At 47.7% G+C, this 19,374-nt stretch overlaps 1 protein-coding gene across 5 annotated transcripts; it reads right to left on the reverse strand.

Annotated features, from left to right (window-relative positions):
- Positions 1-285: 285 nt before the first annotated feature.
- LOC143807817 (uncharacterized) lies at positions 286-18,300 on the reverse strand. Of its 5 annotated transcripts, none has more exons than XM_077289758.1 (7): positions 18,276-18,300; positions 17,860-17,928; positions 14,273-14,359; positions 13,387-13,484; positions 2,604-3,081; positions 2,108-2,206; positions 286-748 (listed from the first exon to the last, which is right to left on the reverse strand). In XM_077289758.1, the coding sequence occupies exons 2-7, from the start codon at positions 17,920-17,922 to the stop codon at positions 629-631; spliced, it is 945 nt and encodes a 314-aa protein (XP_077145873.1). In that variant the 5' UTR covers positions 17,923-17,928; positions 18,276-18,300; the 3' UTR covers positions 286-628. The 5 variants fall into 5 exon arrangements, with proteins under 5 accessions (XP_077145873.1, XP_077145870.1, XP_077145871.1 ...); XM_077289755.1 differs by having other exon boundaries at positions 18,255-18,294; XM_077289756.1 differs by having other exon boundaries at positions 18,243-18,292.
- Between the last annotated feature and the right edge of the window lie 1,074 nt (positions 18,301-19,374).

Here is a 19,374-nt window from a genome sequence, read left to right on the forward strand (position 1 = left end):
CCAAAAACGTGGTGACAGGTTCCCTTTAAAAGCCACGTGGAATTGCTTTGGAAAAAAAGAGCATGTCACTTCTTTCTGCGGATTCCGCAGCGGTTTGCAACATGCACCAATAGGAAAGTGCTGTTGAAAACCCACAGAGGAATCCGCAAAGTGTGAACATGCCCTAAGGGCTTTTCTCAGTGGTTGGGAAACCAGATTTCTCATATTGATGTGCCTTCCCACAGTATTTTGATGGTCAGGAGCTTTAGTACATCCCAGCATCATTTTAAATCATAAGAAAACCCGTGACATTTAGTCTTTATTAAAACCATAGCAAGGAGAAAATACAGCCATCTATAAATGTCTACATCTAGGTTTTATACATAGTGAGTCTTTTACAAAAAGTCATCATATTATGAGAAAGTGCAAAGTCATCATCATGTGACAAGTGATATAATTCCCTTCACATCAAGTCTAGAAAACATTAGGTGTGACCATTCTACAAGTGAAAAAGCCTTAATACAGTGAAAAAAAAAAATATATATATATAAAATTGTGAAACATAAGTGCTTGTTTATTAGTGCCACACCGGCCATTTTCCCCCTCCTGCTTTCGACTACATACAATTAAAACCAAAGGTGAGAAGAGTTTAGCCAGTCCTTTCACTTGTCAGTTTATACTGCAGGAGATCTTTACTCTGCCACATGCTTCTTATTTTCTCCACAGATGGGGTAGAAGACATATGCTGCTTGTCAAGTCTAGTAGTATTCTGAAGAGAAAAAAAAAAAAAAGTCTTGATTTACCTTGAAAATGCACCAAAATGTTTGTCACATGCTGGTGGAATATATCCCTCCACCCCAATAATGTGTGGAATCGTGGCTCCAATCCCAGTTTCTACTTCCTCAGTTGTACATTTAGATGCACCCACACTCCAGTTTCTGGTGACTGACATTTGTCTAGCACTCAGCCCCACAGACATCTAATGGAGCAGCAGGATGAATGACCGGTGGTCTCGTCTGCACTGCAATTCTTAAGATGAACAGGGGACTCAACTCTTGTTGTAGCCATTGGTGGGACCCCCAGCAGTCAGAAGACACCGCATCCATAAAAGTGCAAATTAGCCATTTAAAAGACCACTTTCTTTAGGAGGAATGAGGGGGGGGGGGGGGGGGGGGTAGTGCAAATACATAGGACATTTTAAATTATTAACTTTGAGATCATGTGGACACTTATGATACAATTCATTAAGACACGTTTCGTATGCTGGCCCTCACTTGCGAGTGCAATGCGAGAGACACACGAGTCCCTTGCATTAATACCCAGCACTGCTGCTGGCGGTTTGGACTGCAGCATTCAGTTGCATAGCAATGCATGCAGCCGCACTCTCCGGTCCCGGGTATTGATGCGAGAGACTCTTGCATTGCACTCCCAAGTGAGACCCTGGCCTTAGGGAGGTTCCTGTAGGTATAAGATTTGCCAAATTCATTAAGGCGCATCTTGTCAGTGGCCTGCGCCTCAGAGATGTTAGTCAGACTGGAGCAACGCTGGCACTTGATGAATTTGTCAGGTGAGTGTTATGTCAGATCTCCCACCCTGATCAGTCAAGAACATGACCTATATTTTCTTCCCCCTTCTTCTAGACAACTTTGCACATACATTTTATGGCTGTAGCATTATGCTAGAATCTGACGACTTGGGGTTTTAGTTTGTGCATTTTTGCAATCTAGTGCTTCTAGATGTCGTCCAACAGTAAAAAATAAAGTCATGCATTGTTAGTGACAACTAGAGGCACTCCTTGTGGAGCCAGTCAAGCTTCTCTGGAGGCTTCGGCCTCCTTTGGGAGGTGACTGCACTGGTACAGTCAGTGACTAGAAGAGCAGGTCAGCAAATGTTTTATCCATGCGGTGCTCCTCTAGTCAGGCTGCAGTGATGTCCATATAATGCTCTGGAGCGGCCAGTGCTGGATAAGCAGGGAGCCTTGTAAGGATAGTATGCTGCTGTTTTGTCATTGAAATCCATGCTAAGGATTTACAATTTATATTAAAACATACAACTATAGAGGCACCATGTGGCATTTGTAGTACATATGGGCATTATGGTATGGTTACTGAAATTAGAAGAGGTGGACCTTCTGAGGATGGGCTTCTCCGATGACGTTAAATACAGAAAAGAGATCAGAGTAAAGATTCTCCACACCTTGCCAAGCCAAAAGTCCAAGTTCTTCCTCCTATCCAAAAATATGTAAAACAGGATGTTAGATCCTCATGTGAGCCACGTCTAAATAATTTAAGATTTTTACTAAGATTATGCATCACCTCTTGTTCTTTCGTGGCAGATATCCCGACATGCCTTAGGCCTGCCATTAATCTAGCATAGTGCACCTGTGTATGCAATATGTACAGCAGCCTATGGGCTACGTATCCCACTGTGTGAACAGAGCTCAACCCCAACTACAGTGACAAGGTAACCACAAGTAAACACTGCAAGCAAAAGCTTTAAGTCAGAGTGAATTACAATAATGACAGCAAGACCTTGTTCACATTGAGCTTAAAGGGAGGCAAACGGAGTGATGAATGCCATGATCCATCACAACAATTGTGGTTCTTGCATTACCATATACTCACATGTTTGTCCATGTACTCCTCAGGGCTTCTAGATACATGGAGATCATAACTGTCCCAAAGTATACTCTCCATTACATCCAATCCATGGCTGAATGAGGTAGAGAAAGACTCCATCTGGGAGTGGTCCAGAGTCTGTTCTTCAGCAGTTTGCACACCGCGGTTAACCACCTCTTTCTCCTTCGTTAAATAGCTTAACCCCGAGCTGACATTTAGGTAGGAAAGGTCTCTCTCAAAACAAAAAAGGAAGGCCTCTTCTATAAAATATGAATCAGCAGCTTTAAATGGTGGTGAGGATTGTATATCGTAAGTCAATGGAAGTTCCAACCACAGGCTGATGGGGCCAACTAAGTAGAAGGGTTCAGAATCTAATTGATCATTCACTTGACCATCTAGTATAGGCAAATCCATTGAATGCAGCTCATCCTCTGATGCATTTTCCACTACTGATGGATCTTGGAGAAAATCTACTTCATCAATCCTGGAAAAAAGAAAAAAAACAAAACGCAAGATTAAAGCAATGTCTGTGTTTTGAATGAAAAAGATAAAACTTATGGGGACTTGTCAATAGATTATGCTAGGTGTGGTTCAGGCAGCATGTAAGAACTTAGTGGCACAGTTACAGCCAGTTATTGTCCTCTGAAATACAATCCCATGTAGCTTCCCGGCCCATTTCTTCCTGCCAAAGGCAGTTGCCAGGTCTATGTGTACATGCTGAGAGCGGAGCATCACCTGGAGCTGGGAGGGGAGAAGCTGGTGAGTCGCCTGTCAGGGCAGTGGGGTACTTGGTACTGGATCCGATACTTAAAGGGATGTGTCATGGCAGGGGCGACCCAGTCCATGGCCCTGGGCACCCATGTTAAAGGGGTTTTTGAAAAAAAGAAAGTTCGTGACGCCACCTGTGGTATTCGGTCAGGGATGACCAATGCTGCTTAAAGGGGTCCTCTGGGGTGATGTTATGGCAGCCAGACGGTACAACTTCCCACAGGTGAAGCAAGTGCCCAGGGCTCCCGGTGAATAGATGGTGAGTGGTGCAGTAAAGAACGAAGGACGCAGTTGTGCAGTCTTTTTACCTGGTTTACTGATTGTAGCAGGCAGCCCCAGTCCAGGGCACCAGATCACAGGCTTGGAAGCGAGTTCAGACTCCCCTTTAACCAGGTGGAGTTAAAAGCCTTAATTTTAGAGCGGTGGTATTGTAGTCCCTTACTGCCTAAGGCTTCTTGCAAGGTCCTTGCAGTTCTGTCCCCTTTAGGTAGGACTCAAACCCGTATGACAGGCGACTTGAGCCTTTTTACAGGGTCTCTATCACGACCTGGGCTATGTCACTGTCTCCTGGGTGTTAGGGCAGACAAGTTACATGTAGTCTAGCTGTCCTACCGGTTTCTGCTGTGCCTCCTAGGAGTATGACAACCTTGGTCTTCCGGTTACCAGTATCTGCGGTCTATCAGGGAGGCAGCCTAGTCGCAGCTATTCTCCCTTGTCACTCTCTGGCACGTTGGCTAAAGGCTGTTCTTCCTTCTGTATCTCGCTATCTAGGAGCTACGGCACCTCAGGCTGTACGGCCACTCACCTGTCCTTCTGCCTCAGACTGCTGTCCGGCCCCAACTGTCTAAATCTTCCTAACTGCCTAGCAACTAACTCCTCCTCCCAACCAGAGAGCAGCTCCCCTTCTGGCCTGGAGTCAGAATGGTGTTTGTGCCAATTACCTGTTAAGAAGAATCTTCCATCACTTCCAAGCATGACTCTCCCCAAGAGGAAAGCAATGCCACGGACAACAAGGGCCCTGGGGCATCACCCTGGCCATGCCTGATTGATCACATCTCTGTATAGTCCCTGGATGGCTTTTCATGCAATTTTTGCTGAAACGCAGTGCTAAGAAAAACATACCTGGCTGCAAACATTGTGAGATGCTGTTTCAGTGCATAAAGGCCCAAGTACCTTACACTAAGCCATGCAGGGAACACATGGGCATCGTATTTGTAGTGCTGTCACGATGTCTGTATTCGCCTGGAGTGCCTGCAGACTAATTCAGCCTGAACAACTTCACTTCGGCTACTACAGAACTAGACATGGCGACACTCAGACTCAAGTCACTGAACAGGTAAGGCTTCTTTCACACTAGCGTCGGGCTCGGCCCGTCGCAGTGCGTCGGGCCGAGGTTACCAACGCTAGCAGTGAATGCGCCACACAACGGGGGCAGCGGATGCATTTTTCCAGCGCATCCGCTGCCCCATTGTGAGGTGTGGGGAAGTGTGGGGAGGTGGGGGCGGAGTTCCGGCTGCACATGCGTGGTCGGAAAAAGCAGACTGTCGGCAGCAAAAAACGTTAAATGTAACGTTTTTTTGCTCCCGGTGGACCGCCACAACCGTCTCACGACGGTTGCAACGTGTTGCAAAGTGTCGCTAATGTTAGTGCAGCGCCCCAGAGTCCTGGTCGTTGCAGTACTGTGGCTCCGCCACTATGGGGAGCTATGGTGCGTCCGATGGCACTGAAGGAGTTCATCTGATCAGGTATCACAGACACCAATACATTTCACAGCCGGGCCTCTGGGGGGAGCTAAGGGTTCTATTCACTAGGCCACTCCCCACCATAGTGGGTAAACCGGGGATCAGGCAGGAAGTTAGTGAGAAGCTGACTGGGTTGGAACCAGGCAACACCTTGTGGCAGAGGGTGTTGTGGGGGGAAGATACAGTAGGGTCTCTGTCAGGGGTGGGATCCTGACAGAGGCTTGGCAACTTGAACGAACGTAACGGGACCGTGCCTGCTCAGGATAGCGGCGGTGCCCAAGGAAGGATCAGAAGCGAGATAGATTGTGCTGAGTGAGAAACGAGATCAAAGCACTAGGAGAATACCAGTAGGGGTCGTGCTGTAAGACCGAGGCAACATCCTACTGAGGCGCACTACCGGTGGCCGGAACGCCGAGAGAGTATTATAACATTCAGCTTCAAGCAATACTCTAAACAGCGGCAGGACAGTCAGTCTAAGGCGGGCTGTCTCACCTAAATCACCTATGCAGTCTTGGGGGGCAACTTGTGGAGAGGGGCGACTCTAGGGTCCCGGAAGAGCTCCGAGCCTACCCGTCAAACGGGTGCCGTCCTAACCGTAACATCAGGGAGGGACGGAGGATTAGCAGAACATCTAATAGAGTTGTGAGGGAACTTAAGAAACAGACACAACAGTTGTGGGGACTTTCTGTAAGCACAGCAGGGAAGGACCACAACACATAGCGCAAGCAGGAAGGCACAGATTTCCACCTGTGAAGAGAACTCTGGAAGTGCCATTGGACCGGCCGGACTTGCGCAGCCTGGTGAACCGTATTTTGGACTGAGGACCCAGAGATCTTCAGTAAAGAGACTGCAACCTGGTGTCCTCGTTATTTACCGTGACCTGCACCCCACAACTGCACCGCTACACTACCACTTATGGCACCGGACGTCCCCCACTGACAGACAGGGCCACGGACCGGGTCTAGCCACCGTGACAACCCCAGGATTGAGACCCAGAGGCCCGGCTCCGGGTACCCCTCGGCCCTGCGGCGGTGTGGGGGCGCTCCATTAATCTAGGGGCAAAAACGCATCCTGCAGACAACTTTGCTGGATGTGTTTTTTCCCCCTAAACGAAGCATTGCGACGTATTGAAAAAAACGCCAGTGTGAAAGTAGCCTAAGGGTATGTTTCCACGTTCAGGAAACGCTGCGTTTTTGACGCTGCGTTTTTCTGCTGCGTCAAAAACGCAGCGTCCAGATGTTACAGCATAGTGGATGGGATTTTATGAAATCCAGACTCCACTATGCGTTTAAAAATGCATGCGTTTTTGCCGTGAAAACGCATGCGTTGTGCGTTTTCACAAAACGCTGCATGTTGCTACCATGAGCAAAACACGCAGGTACACCACAGGTGACCTGCCAGTGACCTCAGGTGCAGTTTTGGTCAGGATTTTACTTGCATAAAATCCTGACCAAAGACTGATGCAATCCTGAACGTGGAGACATACCCTAAAGGAAAAAAACCTGCACTGCATGTACTCAAATGCCAAGCCCCATGATGGAGACTTAACAGACCCATTATAGGGTCTAATCAGTAGCGTAGCTACTGGCAGGTGGTGGCCATTGCCCCAGGCCACTTCACATGAAGGGGCCCATCCGAATCCACAGCCGGTTCTGTCAAGCAGTACTTAGGCTACGTTCACATTTGCGTTGTGCGCCGCTGCGTCGGTGACGCAACACGCAACAAAACGTACGTTAAAATGCTGTGTTTTGCGACGCATGCGTCTTTTCGCCGAAAGTTGGACGCAAAAAAATGCAACTTGCTGCGTTCTCTGCGCCCAACGCTTGCGGCCAAAAAAACGCATGCGTCGCAAAACGCATGTCCATGCGCCCCCATGTTAAATATAGGGGCGCATGACGCATGCGGCGACGCTGCGGTGCCGAACGCTAATGTGATCGTAGACTAAGAGCCCAGGAAATTACCAGTCTACTCCTAAGTGCCTAAGACGTTGCACACTGGTTAGCACAGTCGCAGCGTCTCAGTGCAGTGTGCGGCCGGAGAACACCTCATGAGTTTGACAGGCTCGGCTGTCATTGTTGTAGTCAGCGCTGCTGCATGCGTCTGGTTCATGGACTCAGGGGAGGTCCTGCGTACTAGTGCTCACGGTTGATTTAGAAGAAAAGGAGTAAACCGGAGCAAAGGAAATGGTATAAATATAATTTATTAATTTTACAGACAAACAGTGCATAAATACATACTATCAGTACAAAATGGATGGTAAAAACAGGGCGAGTCCCCACCAGTCACAACACCGCCCTATAAGAGTATCCTGCATATAGAGTAATAGGAAAGTAACCAAAAGTGTGCGCTTTAAGGTTAACCATAGGAGAGCCTAATATACTCACGGTTGATTTACCCTGGGCCGGACCTCATCTCATGCTCTTTGCCTGCAGCACTTGGATCTGACACGGCCATCCATGAACTACCTGCCTGCAAACTTCATCTGAGGGCTGTCCCACACGTCCAGATAATCGGTACCGGAGTTATCCGTGTGCCTGGGAACTCACGGAGGCCATACGTGCGGCACACGTGTGCCGCCCGTATGGCGAGTGGGTACCACACGGAGCGTGTGGTACCCACTCTGCATGGTGCTGAAGCTGCGATTCATATCCTCTCTGCAGTAGCATTTGCTGCAGAGAAAATATGAAGAATAGTGTTAAAAATAAAGAATTAGGTATGAATTAGGCTAATTAAATTCAGGCATGTAATCGTCGGGGGGGGTGAATGAGGATGGGGTGTGGTGGGAACTGAAGGCAGCCTTAGGCCGGTTTCACACGTCAGTGGCTCCGGTACGTGAGGTGACAGTTTCCTCACGTACCGGAGACACTGACACACGTAGACCCATAAAAATCAATGCATCTGTTCAGATGTCATTGATTTTTTGCGGACCGTGTCTCCGTGTGCCAAACACGGAGACATGTCAGTGTTCGTGGGAGCGCACGTATTACACGGACCCAATAGAGTCAATGGGTCCGCGTAAAACACGGACATTCTCCGTCTGGGGTCCGTGTGCGTGCAGGAGACAGCGCTACAGTAAGCGCTGTCCCCCCCACATGGTGCTGAAGCCGGTATTCATATCTTCCCTGCAGCAGCGTTTGCTGTAGAGAAAATATGAAGAATAGTGTTAAAAATTAAGATTTAGGTGTCCGCCGCCCTCCCACCCCCTGTGCGCCCCCCCCCCGCTGGTCAGAAAATACCTACCCGGTCCCTCGCTCCTTCCTGGTCTGGCCACGCCTCCTACTGTATGCAGTCACGTGGGGCCGATCATTTACAATCATGAATAGTCGGCTCCGCCCCTATGGGAGGTGGAGCCACATATTCATGACTGTAAATGATCGGGCCCACGTGACTGCATGCAGGAGAAGCCGCGGCCAGACCAGGAAGCAGGGGGGGGGGCGCACAGGGGGCGGGGGTTGCGGCGCACAGGTTTGGACACATGGATCTTTATTTTAAACACTATTCTTCATATTTTCTCTGCAGCAAACGCTGCTGCAGGGAAGATATGAATCGCAGCTTCAGCACCATGCAGAGTGGGTACCACACGCTCCGTGTGGTACCCACTCGCCATACGGGCGGCACACGTGTGCCGCACATATGGCCTCCGTGAGTTCCCAGGCACACGGACACGGATAACTCCGGTACCGATTTATTCCGGTACCGGAATTATCTGGACGTGTGGGACAGCCCTTATGAGGCTATGGCCCACGTTGCGGATTTCTGTGCAGATTTTTCTTAAAAGTCTGCATGTAAAATGCACTGCGTTTTACCAGCGTTTTGTGCTGATTTCACCTGCGTTTTAACACTTACGGATTCCTATTGAGGAGCAGGTGTAAGACGCTGTGGAATCTGCACAAAAAAAATATAATATAAATATAAACCACGCTGTATTTCCCACAGCCTGTGGACTGTGGATTTTGTTCTTTCATAGGTTCACATGGTACTGTAAACCGGATGGAAAACTGCTGCGGATCTGCAACATGTGCACATACCCTTACAGTGTTTACTGTTCTGCACTACATAACATGTACAAGGCTGAAGTTGGTTTCTTATTAGGCAATTTTCTCCTGTTTTTTTTTATAGGTTTAACAAAGAAAAAGAAAAAAAAACCTCTACCATAGTAACATACATTGCAGTGAGGAGCCCTGTTGTGAATGCACTTAACAGCTACGAAAATTCTAAAACTGGTACAAAAATGGGCACTGAAGGGTGTTAATGAAAGGGTCAAATGACTGAGCCACAGATCTCACACTAAAATAAGAATACGCAGATAGTGATAGCCTGCATCAAACCACTTGGATCTGACACTGCCATCCATGAACTACCTGCAAACTTCATCTGAGGGTGGCCAGAATTAAGTAGGCTAATTAAATTCAGGATGTAATGGCCACTGGGGGGGGAATGAGAGGATGGGGCATGGTGGGAACTGAAGGGAGGACAAGGCAGAGGGCCTTATTACAGTGTTCACTGTTTTGCACTGCATAACATGTGCTATTTGGGGGGCTGACCGGGAGGTAGGGGGCTTATTTTTGCGCTGGCGTCCTTTTATAAGCCCAGCCTGTTCGTATAACAAGCTCCCATACAGTAACCATGGCATGAGCTGTGTCATATGTAATACTGTTACAGTAAGTGACTTAAAGTTATTAATGCTCTCCTGACAGGTGATACAGACCACTCACGGTTTGCACACATCCATCTGCACCAGCTGTAGTGTCCCAGCTGGGTATGTTTGTCTCTAAGGGTAGGTGCACACTGTCAGTGGACGCTATGTACTTGTGCAGCAGCCAGATGTTACAGCATAGTTGATGGGATTTCAACAAATCCCATGTCCACTATGCATGCACAGACGCCTGCGGCTCACCCGTGAAGACAGACATGCGGCCCATCTTTCCAGACCGCAGCATGTCTGTTCAGCCAATGTATTGGATGTGGTGATTCCACACTGTTCAATGAACACATGCAGAATCACCTGTGTTCAATAGCAGTCAGTGTTTTGGATGCAGCAGACAGAGCTGCCAATTACTGAACACGTGTGCACATTCCCTAGAGCTGCGGCGTCTGAGAAAAACCATACTAATAGCTGCTGGGGAGCGAGTGGCGCTGTGCACTAGTCCTACAGACAGGTCCCTGGCGGCTTCTCTCCACCACCGATAACTGCTATATGTACATAGGAAGATGCAGCGCCCCCACTGCCGCAGGGCCGAGGGGTACCCGGTACCGGGCCTCTGAGTCTCTGCTCTGGGGTTGTCACGGTGGCTAGGCCCGGTCCGTGACCCTGCTGGTGGGGAGGCGACATACAGTGAATGATAGAAGTGGATGGTGGTAGTGCGGTAGTGCGGTGCAGTGCCGGTCGCAGTAAACAACAAGGACACAGGGGTGCAGTCTTTTACCTTTATTGAAGATCTCTGGGTTCTCAGTCCGGATTACCAGGCTGCGCAAGTCCGACCGGTCCAATGGCACCTCCAGAGTTCTCTTCGCAGGTGGAAATCTGTGCCTACCTGCTAGCGCTATGTGTTGCGGTCCTTCCCTGCTGTGCTTACGGAAAGTCCCCACAACTGTTGTGTCTGTTTCTTAAGTTCCCTCACAACTCAATTAGATGGTGTTCTGCTAATCCTCCGTCCCTCCCTGATGTTACGGTTAGGACGGCACCCGTTTGACGGGTAGGCTCGGAGCTCATCCGGGACCCTAGAGTCGCCCCTCTCCACAAGTTGCCCCCCAAGACTGCATAGGTGATTTAGGTGAGACAGCCCGCCTGAGACTGACTGTCCTGCCGTAGGTTTGAAGTATTGCCTGAAGCTGTATATAGAAATACTTCCTCGGTGTTCCGGCCGCCGGCTGTGCGCCTCAGTAGGATGTTGCCTCGGTCTTACAGCACGACTCCTACTGGTATTCTCCTTCTTGCTTTGATCTCGTTTCTCACTCAGCACAATATATCTCGCTTCTGATCCTTCCTTAGGGCACCGCCGCTATGCTGAGCAGGCACGGTCCCTTGACATTCCTTCAAGTTGCCAGGCCTCTGTCAGGATCCCACCCCTTACAGGGACCCTACCGAATCTTCCCCCACAACACCCTCTGCCACAAGGTGTTGTCTGGTTCCAACCCAGTCAGCTTTCTTTCTAACTTCCTGCCTGACCCCCAGTTTTACCAGTATGTGAGGAGTGGCCTAATGAATAGAACCCTTAGCTCCCCCTGGAGGCCCGGCTGTGAAATGTGTTGGTGTCTGATACCTGATCAGATGAACTCCTTCAGTGCCATCAGACGTACCATGGCTCCCCTTAGTGGCGGAGCCACAGTACTGCAACGACCAGGACTCTGGGGCGCTGCAAAGACACTTGTCAGTCACTGTCAGCAGGTGGGGAGAAGCCACCGGGGACCTGTCTGTAGGACTAGTGGACAGCACCGCTTGCTCCCCAGCAGCTATTAGTATGTTTTTTCTCTGAAACACTGCAGATTTACAGAGACAAACATACAGTACCTGGTGAGATACTACAGCTATCGCCTGATACTGGCTGCTCAAACTATGTACAGCACGTATCACCTGCCAGGCTCCCTTTAAAGGGGTATCCCAGGCTTGGGATAAAAGGCTGCAGTCAATCCATGTGACTGCAGACTGCCATATCATAACAAGGTGCATTGTGCCTGCTGCCATGACTGATCAGATGGTCATGCAAGCGCTTGTTTGCCATTTGCACATGCCGACTAGATACGTTTGGCGTCTTTCAAGAAAAAATAAAAATTTGACTTGAGAAAAGCAGAAACAGTGTAGATGACACATGACTGCAAGTTGCATACTTCCAGTCACATGACTGCCTGCTCACATCACTGATACTGGGGCCATTATTACTGTACATGGGGACTTGGGAGACATTAAATGTTAATATAAGTAGAACTCTGAACAAGAGGTATGCAACAAGAATTACATTATATTCACAATCAAATTAGTCCAATGTGAATAAAATTTCAGGGCCCCCCCCCCCCCCCCCCCCCCCCGAGTGGGGGCCATTATACAGTGAGGACTACTGTTGGGACCATTATACAGTATGGGAGCAAATGAGTGCCATTATACAGCTTGGGGTTAGTATGGGGACAACTGTGAGAGGCCTTCATACAGTGGGAGCCAATATAAAGTATGGGGACTTCTGTGGGGCTATTATACAGCATGAGCCAATATGCGTGCCATTCTACAGTTTAGGGGCGTTCATGTAGTGTGGAGACTACTATAGAGGCGTCTATAAAGAGTGAGCCAATATATAGTATTGGGGCTACCGTGGGAGTCATTAGACAGTGTGGAGGCCAATATCTAGTGTGGGTGTTACTGTGGGGGTCATAGTGTTTGAGGGAGCAGTGGGTCCCTCATGCTGTGTTTAGGGGAGCTGTACATTTTGGGGACTCAGGGGGATAATATTAAATGTTAAGTGGGCACTTAAGCATTATTGTTATAGGGGCACTCAGTTTTGTGACTGTCAAGGTGACATTCTTTCTAGAGCAGTGTTCCCCAACTCCGGTCCTCAAGAGCCACCAACAGGTCATGTTTTCAGGATTTCCTTAGTATTGCACAGGTGATAATTGCATCACCTGCACAGGCAAGCATTCAATCACTTGAGCAATACTAAGGAAATCCTGAAGACATGACCTGTTAGTGGCTCTTGAGGACCAAAGTTCGGGAACTCTGTTCTAGAGACTAAATGTGGAAACTTTTCACAGTGGCAGCATTACTATGTGGGGCAGTGAGTGGAGCCCTGTTTTGGTACAGCAGGTGCATTAATAGGGACACATACGGCAGACGCAGTTCAGTATTGGTCATTAGTAGGGTAAGGAGGTTGTGCAGGCAGGAATAGATGGGAACGGTGCTGAAAAAGAGAAATCAGTGTGTTGTAATATCTGCAGCAGAGTCATGGCTGGAGAAGTTGTTGCGTCGCTCTTGGTCAGATGGGAAGTGTGAACGTTTCCATCAGAAAGAACCACCACCTGCAAGTCACCATTTATAACTACTGTAATCTCCTGTATTTTCTGCAGTAGTGGTGTCTATCACCATATGGCAGTAATACTTTTATATAGAGATTTAGTTTCAGTAATACCATTGTCATCAGCAGAGGTTCCCATATGACAACAATTAGGATGCGCCACTATAGCTGTAATCAGGGTTACCTGGTTAGGGGCCCACTCATGTTTTGAATCATAGTCCAGTCTGGTTTATCCACTCCCCCCCCCCCCCCCCCTTCCATATAGAATTTTAGACCTACCTGTCTGAAGACAAGGGTGGGAGCAAAGCATCAGCACTTTCCAGCTTCTTCCCAGTATTGGGCAAAGCACAATATGTGTGATCAAAGTCATCCATCCTCTAAAACAAAAATACACATGTTTTCAATACAGCTCAATCTTATGGGCACAAGACAATGTTATTTAAACAAGTCCTTCCACTCTTCACTTTAAGAGGTCAAAGCGCAACCACTCGGAGATTTAGGGGCAAATTGCATTATGGCATGTTCCCAACATTCTCAGACAGTTCCCTTTGTGCGATTTTTTGCAAACTCCCTGCTCAACTGCTTGAGTCACCTACAGATTTGATAGTAACATCCTGAAGTGCTTGTGGGAAAGTTATGGTAATACGGAGTGGTTTTCCCCCTTTGCCACTGGGAGCCAAGTCTTGGATGGAGGTGGTCAGAGAATTCAGCCTTGGATAATTATTCCAAAATCTGATTCAATTGCAGTTCAGCAAAAGTCATAAGTGGATCCAAAAAAGGGAAAGTATACAACTCCCTGTGTCATCAGGCCAAGATATGCCACAGCAAGCGGAGTATTCCTGTACTGACGTTACTGCAGATCTCTGGATATGCCATCATTTTATAATGGTCGGCCCCCAATCCTGGGAATGAAGGAGACAGTGCTGTGTCCCATTCATAGAGCGTGCAGTCATCCCTGTGTGGGACACAGCCAATCTGGAAGATAGTAAATTTGCTACCACTTCATAATAAAGCTATGGAGCTCATTGCTACACAGTTTTGTCTGAGACCAGAAAAGTCGCCGACCCAAGACTTATTTTCTTAATTGGAAAAAAAAAATAAAAAAAATCAATTAAGTTTATAGCCTCAGAGTTACATATACCACTAGAATTTAACCCAGTCTTACCCATTCATGGTACAGATAAGCTGAACTGGAGTAGGGTGCAGCATCAACGTAACTGAAGAGCTCAATTGCAGTGTTCAGTAGGACACACTATTGGAAAATAAAGAGTTTTAATAGTACATATACAAGATTAGGGTTAGTACTCCACTGTACAATGACCATTTACTTCAGTAGGAGCTGTGTTAATATCTGAGAATGGCCACTACATTGTCCAGCTGTGAGTTCAGTGTGCACATAACTAGAACGGGAGCTGGAACCACCCAAATTGTATTTTGATGACCTAGCGAAAGTATAGGCCATTATTATCCAAGTGCATACATAATAGAGTCCCATCAATCACGCTTTCTGATCATGGAAGATAGCCCAACTAAATTGTAAGTTCTATACAGGAGGGCACCTGTTTATAAAGCTTCTGTGCAGCACATTTTAACATTCCTTGTATATAATAAGGCGTTACTAGGTCTGATGGTTCTGTACATGCCATATTGATAACACAGTAGTGCCATACCACTGTGCCCACACAGCATCAGCCATGGGGCACTAGCCAATTAAAAGCTTGAGAGAAGTGGTTAAACACAAGGTGGGCACTTATACTGCCCATCACATTCCTACCTGCAGAGTGATCACATGGTGTCAATGCGCTGTTACAGAAGGTTAATGTAGACCGTCTAAGGCTGCCGTCACACTAGCAGGATTTGGTCAGTATTTTACATCAGTATTTGGAAGCCAAAACCAGGAGTGGGTGATAAATGCAGAAGTGGAGCATATGTTTCTATTATACTTTTCCTTTAATTGTTCCACTCCTGGTTTTGGCTCAGGAATACTGATGGAAAATACTGACCAAATACTACTAGTGTGACGGCAGCCTTAAAAGGATGTTAGCATAATGCAGAAAGACACTGCAATTCAAGAGGATGTCCAAGTGATATACATTTTGTCACTGACCAATTTTTGAATTGGCGAGTTAGATCCACCATAATGTCATATTAAAGGGAACCTGTCACCTGAATTTGGCGGGACAGGTTTGCGGTCATATGGGCGGGGTTTTCGGGTGTTTGATTCACCCTTTCCTTACCCGCTGGCTGCATGCTGGCCGCAATATTGGATTGAAGTTCATGCTGTGTCCTCCGTAGTACATGCCTACACAAGGCAATCTTGTGTTGCGCAGGCGTGTACTACGGAGGACACAGCATGAACTTAAATCAAATGTTGGGGGTAAGGAAAGGGTGAATCAAACACCTGAAAACCCCGCCCATATGACCGCAAACCTGTCCCGCCAAATTCAGGTGACAGGTTCCCTTTAACATACCCATAGATGTTAGGCCGGGATCACATATGGGAGATATACGGCCGAGTCTCTCATGTTAATACCCGGCGTTGCCGCCGTCACTCAGGAGCGGAGCGTGCGGCTTCATGTATTGCTATGCGGCCGCACACTCCGCTCCTGAGTGCCGGCGGCAATGCCAGGTATTAACATGAGAGACTCGGCCGTATCTCTCACATGTGTGATCCCGGCCTTAGTGGTTCATGTTCAAACATGGATAGACCTAATTAGGCCGCATGTGTTCTAAGGGTATATTGCAACAAGGCATTAGCGTTATTTATTTCTGTGCAAAAAGTGAAGCGGTGACAGCAACAGTTATAGTTACTACATAGCCTTATTCCCGCAAGACACAAACTTAGCAATGGCTATAATGCAAAAAGTTAAAGTAGCCCTTTCCAACAATTGGATTAATGGATAGGTGTCATAATTGACGCCTCTCCATTATTAATCTGGCTTAATGTCACCTTCCAATAGCAAGGTGGCATTAACCCTTCATTACCCCATATCCCACCGCTACAGGGAGTGGGAAGAGAGAGGCCAAGTGCCAGAATAGGCGCATCTTCCAGATGTGCCTTTTCTGGGGTGGCTGGGGGCAGATGTTTTTAGCCACGGGGGGGGCCAATAACCATGGACCCTCTCCTGGCTATTAATATCTGCCCTCAGTCACTGGCTTTACCACTCTGGCGGAGAAAATTGCGCGGGAGCCCACGCCAATTTTTTCCGCCATTTAACCCTTTATTTCAGCAGCTACAGCGCTGAAATTTTGCACATCCACACTACTAACATTAGTAGTGTGGAATATGCAAAAAAAAAGGGGATATGAGATGGTTTACTGTATGAAAACCATGTCTCATATCATGTCGGGTTTGTGCAGGAGAAATGAAAAGCCGGCAATTGAATTACCGACTTTTCACTAACACCGCTGCGTATTTCTCGCAAGTCACACTGCAGGTCCGTGTGGAATCCGTATTTTTCTCGCCCCCATAGACTTTCATTGGCGAATTTTTTGCGCAATACGCTGACAAACGCAGCATGCTGCGATTTTGTACGGCCGTAGAAAGCCGTATAATACTGAACCGTAATATACGGCTAATAGGAGCAGCCCCATTGAGAATAATTGTGCCGTATGTAATGCGAGTTTTACGGACGTAGTTTCTGCGCTCTTACGTCCGTAAAACTCGCCAGTGTGACGCCGGCCTTAGTGGTTAGAGACTATCCATATTAAAAGCGTCACCTTGACGTGATTGGATGGCTTTTGCGCTCTTTGAAAAAAAATACTGTACCTCAAGTTTAACATTTACAGCAATATTGGAGTTTGTATTTGTTGCAGTGTGCAAACACATCGTCTATATACATTGGCCATATAGCATGTACAGGTGTGCAAACATGCTGTTAATAGTAAGGGTATAGAGACCCCATTTCCACCACCTTTTAATGAAGTCAAAGAACTTGCTTTTGCTGGATTATAGCATTACACCACTTTGAACAAGTCTGCTTGATGCCACAAGCTTTATCTGTGAAGTGGATTGCCCAGGAATCAGATTGATATGATAACATATTGGATGGGGGAGCTGGATCCATAAACCTTATTACTGCAAGGTAAAGCAGGCCAAGACACTAGTGTGAACCACATTGTACAATATGCATGCACCAAGCTCTGGAGTAAAGGACACAAGCACAATGGAGCAGGGAGAGGAAAGCCACACACCTCAATGGGGCATATGGAGAGAGCACTCTTAGGGCTCGTTCACACTTTGCCATTTTTGCTGCGGATCCGCAGCGGATTTGACGCTGCGGATCTGCAGCAGTTTTCCATGCAGGGTACAGTACAATGTTACCCTATGGAAAACAAAAACCGCTGTGCCCACGATGCGGAAAATTAATTGCGGAACCGCTGCGGAAAAAAAGGAGCATGTCACTTTCTGCGGATTCCACAGCGGTTTTCAACATGCACCAATAGGAAAGTGCAGTTGAAAACCCGCAGAGGAATCCACAGAGGAATCCGCAGGAAAATCCACAGTGAAAACTGCTGCGGTTTTGCACTGCGGATTTTCCAAATCCGCAAAGTGTGCACATACCCTTAGGGCTCTTTCAGACATCAGTGATAATCAGCCCCATGTCAGAACAATGGACCGATCACATCTGAAAGATCCCTTCTAAGAAATCAAGTCCCACTTGATTTAGGCATCTCAAGAGTCAATCTACCAGACATTAAATAAAGTAGAAATTATTAGAGACCAGGTACAGGTCCAAAGAGCCACATTACCTTTAGAAGCTGGTTTGAGGAGAGACCAAGTTTCTTCACTAAGGAGTCCAATATGCTTGCCATAGTCACCTAAGCAGATCACACAAGATTACTTGCACCAACAGTAGATTAATGGCCAACACACAACCTAACAAAAGCAGTCATGAAGTCAGTCACAGGGGCTCAGAACTACAGCAGGAAAGTTATTGCTCATGCCCCTTACCACTGTGCCAAAGGGAACCGTCACAGAATAATTCACCAACTGTGTAAGCTCAACCTTTTTTTTATTGTTTATCTTGGTGCCCCAGTGCAGCCCAAACGACACCCATATACCCTAGTTACATGCACATCATAGTAAGCATAATACTTCCATTTAAAGCATTATTCTAGCACCCCCAAATTACCTGCACACTCACCCTACACTCTGTATCCCTCACCTCTTATCCAGGAAGAGTGCTCTGGCCAATTTGTACCTGCCAAGGACCCTGTAATCACAGATCATTAATATAAACCAGGTGTCAGCAGGTGGGAAACAAGTGTGTGGCCACTTGTCGTGTTTGCATCAGTACTTAGCAGGCGGCTTAGGCTACTTTCACACTAGCGTCGTACGACGCACGACGAATTGCGACTTACCGACGCAAGCAGTGAAAGCGCCGCACAACGGGGGCAGCGGATGCTGTTTTTCAACGCATCCGCTGCCCCATTGTGAGGTGCAGGGAGGAGCAGGCGGAGTTCCGGCCGCGCATGCGCGGTCGGAAATGGTGGACACGACGCACCAAAAAACGTTACATGTAACTTTTTTTTGTGCCGACGGTCCGACGCAACCGTCGCACGACGGTTGCGACATGTGCCAATCTGTCGCAATGCGTCGCTAATGCAAGTCTATGTAGAAAAAACGCATCCTGCGGACAACTTTGCAGGATGCGTTTTTTCTACAAAACGACGCATTGCGACGTGCAGTGCACGACGCTAGTGTGAAAGTAGCCTTAGGCTACTTTCACACCAGCGTCGTATGACGCACGTCGCAATGCAACGTGGCGACGTACTGACGCAAACTGTGAGTAGAAAACACAACGGTGGCAGCGGATGCAGTTTTACAACGCATCCGCTGCCCCATTGTGATGTCCGGGGAGGAGGGGGTGGAGTTCCGGCCGCGCATGCGCGGTCGGAAATGGCGGACACGACGCACCAAAAAACATTACATGTACGTTTTTTTTGCGCCGACGGTCCGACGCAACACGACGCAACCGTCGCACGACGGTTGCGACGTGTGCCAATCTGTCGTAATGCGTCGCTAATGCAAATCTATGTAGAAAAAACGCATCATGTGGACAACTTTGCAGGATGCGTTTTTTCTACAAAACGACGCATTGTGACATGCAGTGCATGACGCTAGTGTGAAAGTAGCCTTAGGCTACTTTCACACTAGCGTCTTTTGCCTACGTCGCAATGCGTCGTTTAGGAGAAAAAACGCATCCTGCAAAGTTGTCCGCAGGATGCGTTTTTTCCCCATAGACTTACATTAGCGACGCATTG

Source organism: Ranitomeya variabilis, chromosome 2 (genome assembly GCF_051348905.1).
Source record: "Ranitomeya variabilis isolate aRanVar5 chromosome 2, aRanVar5.hap1, whole genome shotgun sequence".
In the NCBI taxonomy this organism is placed as follows: Eukaryota; Metazoa; Chordata; class Amphibia; order Anura; family Dendrobatidae; genus Ranitomeya; species Ranitomeya variabilis.